Raw genomic sequence first — 6,727 nt, forward strand, 5'->3', positions numbered from 1 at the left:
ATCATCAACCTCCATCATCAACATCCATCATCAACCTCCATAAATCAACACCATCATCAACCTCCATCATCAACATCCATAATCAACATCCCATCACATCATCAACATCCATCATTCAACATCCATCATCAACATCCATCATCAACATCCATAATCAACATCCATCATCAACATCCATCATCCACATCCATCATCAACATCCATCATCAACATCCATCAGCAACATCCATAATCAACATCCATCAGCAACATTCATCATCAACATCCATCATTAACATCCATCATCAACATCCATCATTAACATCCATAATCAACATCCATCAGCAACATCCATCATCGACATCCATCATCGACATCTATCATCAACATCCATCATCGACATCKATCATCGACATCTATCATCAACATCCATCATTAACATCCATCATTAACATCCATCAACAACATCCATCATCAACTCCTGGTCATAAGGAAGGCTATCCAACAACCTCAACGATGTGCATGCAAAGACATGCCAGCCGACCCTAAAGGTATGCCGTTTCTGTAGTGTTCAGTGGTCTACATTGCAGCCAACAAGAAGAGGAATGGAGATAGAGGACATCCCTGTCTCGTACCAGTCAGCACAACCATAACTAGTTATAATTGTGCTTGGATATGGATTGGATACAGAGCTATCCCACAACAAAATCCTTTGACAAACTTGGCCTAGAGTTTGATAAGGCTGAGAGTACCGATAGATAGGGCTTAATGCTGTCCCACTTCCTCCCAGCCAGGATATTGGGGTAGGAGCCAGAAACACAAACGTACGTGACACGCTGAAGCCGAAGACTCCATCATAATCCCTCAGTAGCATCTTCATAAGAGTGCTCTTCCCTGCTCCTGAGGGGCCGCTCAGAACAACCGGCCTGGGTCCTGACATAACACTGGAGGAGAGGGACAGAGGAAGTACAATGAAAGATATAGTGAAAAACCTTTCATACTGTCACATAGTGTTCATTTAGCTATACATTTGCTACACATTTTTAGGTCATTTGGACATTAAATTAAAAGATGCTAACTTTTGGACAAACATGCTAAAGTTAGCATTTGTGCCAGCAGCCAGGTAAACAGAAAAAAAAACATTACTCTCTCTCTTTGTATAAAGACTATTTATAGGGTAACCAATATGTAATTTTGTTAATTTGGGTGAACAATGCCTTTATACAGTTTTTTAGGTACAGTGGGGAGAACAAGTATTTTGATACATGACAATTTTGCAGGTTTTCCTACTTACAAAGCATGTAGAGGTCTGTAATTTTATCATGGTACACTTCAACTGTGAGAGACGGAATCTAAAACAAAAATCAGAAAATCACATTGTATGATTTTTAAGTAATTAATTTGCATTTTATTGCATGACATAAGTATTTGATACATCAAAAAGCAGAACTGAATATTTGGTACAGAAACCTTAGTTTGCAATTACAGAGATCATACGTTTCCTGTAGTTCTTGACCAGGTTTGCACACACTGCAGCAGGGATTTTGGCCCACTCCTCCATACAGCCTTCTCCAGATCCTTCAGGTTTCGGGGCTGTCGCTGGGCAATACGGACTTTCGGCTCCTCCAAAGATTTTCTATTGGGTTCAGGTCTGGAGACTGGCTAGGCCACTCCGGACCTTGAGATGCTTCTTACGGAGCCACTCAGTTGCCCTGGCTGTGTGTTTCGGGTCGTTGTCATGCTGAGACCCAGCCACGACCCATCTTCAATGCTCTTACTGAGGGAAGGAGGTGTTGGTCAAGATCTCGCGATACATGGCCCCATCCATCCTCCCCTCAATACGGTGCAGTCGTCCTGTCCCCTTTGCAGAAAAGCATCCCCAAAGAATGATGTTTCCACCTCCATGCTTCACGGTTGGGATGGTGTTCTTGGGGTTGTACTCATCCTTCTATCTCTCCAAACACGGCGAGTGGAGTTTAGAGCAAAAGCTCTATTTTTGTCTCATCAGACCACATGACCTTCTCCCATTCCTCCTCTGGATCATCCAGATGGTCATTGGCAAACTTCAGACGGGCCTGGACATGCGCTGGCTTGAGCAGGGGACCTTGCGTGCGCTGCAGGATTTTAATCCATGACGGCGTAGTGTGTTACTAATGGTTTTCTTTGAGACTGTGGTCCCAGCTCTCTTCAGGTCATTGACCAGGTCCTGCCGTGTAGTTCTGGCTGATCCCTCACATTCCTCATGATCTTGATGCCCCACGAGTGAGATCTTGCATGGAGCCCCAGACCGAGGGTGATTGACCGTCATCTTAACTTCTTCCATTTTCTAATAATTGTGCCAACAGTTGTTGCCTTCTCACCAAGCTGCTTGGCTTATTGTCCTGTAGCCCATCCCAGCCTTGTACCAGGTCTACAATTTATCCCTGATGTCCTTACACAGCTCTCTGGTCTTGGCTTCATTGTGGAGAAGTTGGAGTCTGTTTGATTGAGTGTGGTGGACAGGTGTCCTTTTATACAGGTAAAGAGTTCAAGTCAGGTGCAGTTAATACAGGTAATAGTGGTGAACAGGAGGGCTTCTTAAAGAAAAACTGAACAGGTCTGTGAGAGCCGGAATTCTTTACTGGTTTGGTAGGTGATCAAGATACTTATGTCCTGGCAATAAAATGCAAATTAATTACTTAAAAATCATACAATGTGATTTTCTGGATTTTTGTTTTAGATTCCGTCTCTCACAGTTGAAGTGTACCTATGATAAAAATMACAGACCTCTACATGCTTTGTAAGTAGGAAAACCTGCAAAATCGGCAGTGTATCAAATACTTGTTCTCCCCACTGTATYTATGTAAACAAATCTATCCACTACTGATTTCTGAGAAAGCTATGTACTAGATACTTATACGTAAACAGTGCCGTTTTAGTTTTGCCCTCTACATAGACCTTGTGCTTTTGTCTTAGTGGATTACCTAGGAGATCTGTATTGGCTGCACCAGTCCACTCATTAACTCCGATGCCTTGACGTCAAAGTGTTAGTCTAACTCCCATCGAAGTCTGAAGACTGGTGCGTGTAGCCTTTCACTTTCAGTAGCCTATTGCTGTCTAGCCTGACACCACCACAACAGTTACAGATATACCAAACAAAAGGGAATCAAGCACTATCAGGTCTTCTTCTGTAACCTTCAAAATAACCCTCTCTTGCCCAGATTAAGTCTGGCTAACTCCACTCTCAGGAGCCAGTCTGTTTAGAGTGCTTGGAGGCTAACCAGCTAGCGAGCCTATAGCTGAGCAGCTCTTCCTTTGGTCCCAGGCTCAGACGCTAGAGCTAATCCACTGATCCAGGGAATAAACTAATCTGATGGAATGGCTACGGCACAATGATATATGGGGGGACAGCCATGGGACTGCACATCAGGACCACACAGGGACCACACATCAAGAGTGTCAAGACGTTAAAGGGTTAAACACAAAACACACAGAAACCTGAAGAGAAATTCCAGCAAATTGCCCTGACTGTTTAATCTAGCAGGCGGTTATAATCACTTCTATAATGTAGCTCATGCATGGGAATTATGTCATTCTTCCATGAAACCAACATTGGGGTCATAGAAAATTCCTCACTTTAGCAAAAACCCAACACAACATTACGCAAATAAGTAGGAATGCACTTTGATGAAGCAGATTGGATGAGAGGACTTTGTAAGAGGGATTAGGAGTAGATTTCACAGACCAGTACAAACAGGTACCATGCTCGCTTTTTACTTAAGTCAATCTAGGTCAATGAGGTTGATTAATAGAGTGGGCCAAATGGAACACCCGGCACTGAGCTGCGTCAACACTGTCTGTCTGCATCAACACCATATACAGTGGGGCAAAAAAAGTATTTAGTCAGCCACCAATTGTGCAAGTTCTCCCACTTAAAAAGATGAGAGAGGCCTGTAATTTTCATCATAGTACACTTCAACTATGACAGCAAAATGAGAAAAAAACCCAGAAACAACATTGTGGATTTTTTATAGGTAATTATATTTTGCAAATTATGTGGAACAGATAAGTATTTGGTCAAAATCAAAAGTTTATTCAATACTTTTTAGTATTACCCTGTTAGCAATGAGACAGAGGTCAAACTTTTTCTGTCAACGTCTTCCACAAGTTTCCACACCACTGGTTTTGGTTTGGGGGTTTTTGTTGATGAGTATTGCCCATTCCCTCCATGCAATCTCCTCTAGAGCAGTGATGTTTTGGGGCTGTTGCTGGGCAACACGGAATTTCAACTCCCTCCAAAGATTTTCTATGGGGTTGAGATCTGGAGACTGGCTAGGCCACTCCAGGACCTTGAAATGCTTCTTACYAAGCCACTCCTTCGTTGCCCGGCTGGTGTGTTTGGGATCATTGTCATGCTGAAAGACCCAGCCAAAATAAATAKTTTTTTGCCCCACTGTATCTGCCTGCAAAAAGTCATATTGGTTGGGCTATTGTGACTCTGAAAATAAGGACATTCCCAGATATAAACCATGTTCAAATAGGAGAATTTCAAATCAATCAGCAGTGGCAAAACATTCGAGGTAAGAGGCGGATCGCTCTTCATACTGTTGGTGAAATGACGTTGTTGCTGACATTAGAGTCAATGGCTAATCAGGCAGTCTGACCTATTTCGAGTCCTGGTTGACTCTCTATATCATTGTGGTGCTGAACATTCAATGATGTTGCATGGGTATAGCACACCAAAGACTATCAAACTGATGGACTTATTTAATTGGAGGGGATACCAGAATCCACTCTAAAATATACATAAACTGATAAACCATCACAACCCAGATTCCTGTCTGCTGACCTTAGTTGGGCTTTTTGGTGAAAAGTGCTATGGGATTATTGGTCATAATTTAATAATTAAGTAAAGGGTCTATTGCCTACCCCTTAAAAGGACACAACTTCCCAAAGACAACAAAACTGGTACTGCATGTAGGTACCTGATATTATACCAAATCATTGTCAATATTTAGGTGCATCTTATTTACGCACAAAACGTATATTTCCAAGCACAGCAACAAAAGAACACTGAAGGACTGTACCATAACATACAAACTGTTTACAAGTTGCTACTCCAAAGACTAATAATAACTGCACCTGTTTCTGACTTCAAAACATCTATATGGAGTCCATGAACACACATTTCCGGTTGAAATTGATTACTGAAGACAGACCTCTTGATGTACTCTTGGTATGTCCCTGCTACCCTGCACTCTTAGAAAAAAAGGTGCTATCTAGAACCTGGCTATCCCCATAAGAGAACCCTTTGAAGAACTCTTTTTGGTTGCAGATAGAGCCCTTTCAGTTCCATGAAGAACCCTTTCTACAGAAGGTTCTACACGGAAACCAAAAGGGTTGTAGCTGGAACCAAAAAAGGTTCTCCTATGGGGACAGCCGAAGAACACTTTTGGAACAATTTTCTCGAAGAGTCTACAGTATATTAACTATGTCTGTCCTACAGTATATTAACTATGTCTGTCCTACAGTATATTAACTATGTCTGTCCAACAGTATATTAACTATGTCTGTCCTACAGTATATTAGCTATATGTTCTGTCCTACAGTATATTAGCTATGCCTGTCTTACAGTTTATTAGCTATGTCTGTCCTACAGTATATTAGCTATGTCTGTCCTACAGTATATTAGCTATGCCTGTCCTACAGTATTTAGCTATGTCTGTCCTACAGTATATAGCGCTATGTCTGTCCTACAGTATATTAGCTATGCTGGTTACAGTATATTAGCTATGTCTGTCTACAGTATATTAGCTATTTCTGTCCTACATCGTTAAAGTTGTATATTTGTCTTACCTTCTCTCAGTGGCAGTTCTGTGTGGGCTGTAGAGGAGGTGTCTCAGAGTGATTGGGATGGAGGAGAGAGCTTGTACGGGTGTTTGAGGTGTGTGTGAGAGGTGTGTCTAGGTTGTGTGTGTGTGTGTGTGTGTGTGTGTGTGTGTGTGTGTGTGTGTGTGTGTGTGTGTGTGTGTGTGTGTGTGTGTGTGTGTGTGTGTGTGTGTGTGTGTGGGTGTGTGTGTGTGTGTGTGTGTGTGTGTGTGTGTGTGGTGTGTGTGTGTGTGTGTGTTGTGGTGTGTGTGTGTGTGTGTGTGGTGTGTGTGTGTGTGCGTGTGTGTGGGTGTTGTGGTGTTGTGTGTGTTGTGTGTGTGTGTGTGTGTGTGTGGTGTGTGTGGTGTGGTGTGTGTGTGCTGCTGTGTAGGTGTGTGTGAGCTTGTGTAGGTGTGTGTTTGTCACACTGATTGACAGAGACAGCTTACTGTCAGCATCAATTACCACCTCCTCCCATCAGCTCATCAGCCATTTGCACACCGGCATGCTGGCCTTGTTTATCTGCGGTGTCTAAACAGGTAGGGGCTTAATTACTTCAGGTCATCATGACTGGCTCCGTTGGCTGTATCTTCCCCCACGATTAAGGCCTCACAGCTCTGTCAGAACAGTGTAGCCAGTACCTCTCTTAATCTGTTGGTTGACCAATGTAGTCCCAGGCCGTCAATGTAAATAAGAATTTGTTCTCAACTGACTTGCCTGGTTAAATAAAGGTTAAATTATTATTATTATTTTTTAAATCACTGGTCACGAACGTTGTCCTCAGCTCTTCGCCACCAAACACTGTTTAATGATAAACCTTAATGAAGGAGGGAATGTGATTAAGGGTAACAACAGGCATCCTGTCATCTACTTTACGTACCACAGACACAGTCAGAGGTAT

General features: G+C 42.5%; 1 protein-coding gene across 1 annotated transcript in view; it reads right to left on the reverse strand.

Moving 5' to 3' along the window:
- The window catches only part of LOC111952669 (uncharacterized), a 44,011-nt gene extending 38,158 nt beyond the window's left edge, over nucleotides 1-5,853 (reverse strand). The window contains exons 1-2 of the mRNA XM_070435357.1: nucleotides 5,815-5,853; nucleotides 808-923 (exon numbers count right to left, since the gene is read on the reverse strand). Coding sequence (XP_070291458.1) covers nucleotides 808-919 — 112 coding nt within the window. The 5' untranslated portion in view covers nucleotides 920-923; nucleotides 5,815-5,853. The remainder of the gene's footprint in view (nucleotides 1-807; nucleotides 924-5,814) is intronic.
- Nucleotides 5,854-6,727: the final 874 nt, after the last annotated feature.

The sequence above is a fragment of the Salvelinus sp. IW2-2015 genome, linkage group LG26 (assembly GCF_002910315.2).
Source record: "Salvelinus sp. IW2-2015 linkage group LG26, ASM291031v2, whole genome shotgun sequence".
Classification (NCBI taxonomy): Eukaryota; Metazoa; Chordata; class Actinopteri; order Salmoniformes; family Salmonidae; genus Salvelinus; species Salvelinus sp. IW2-2015.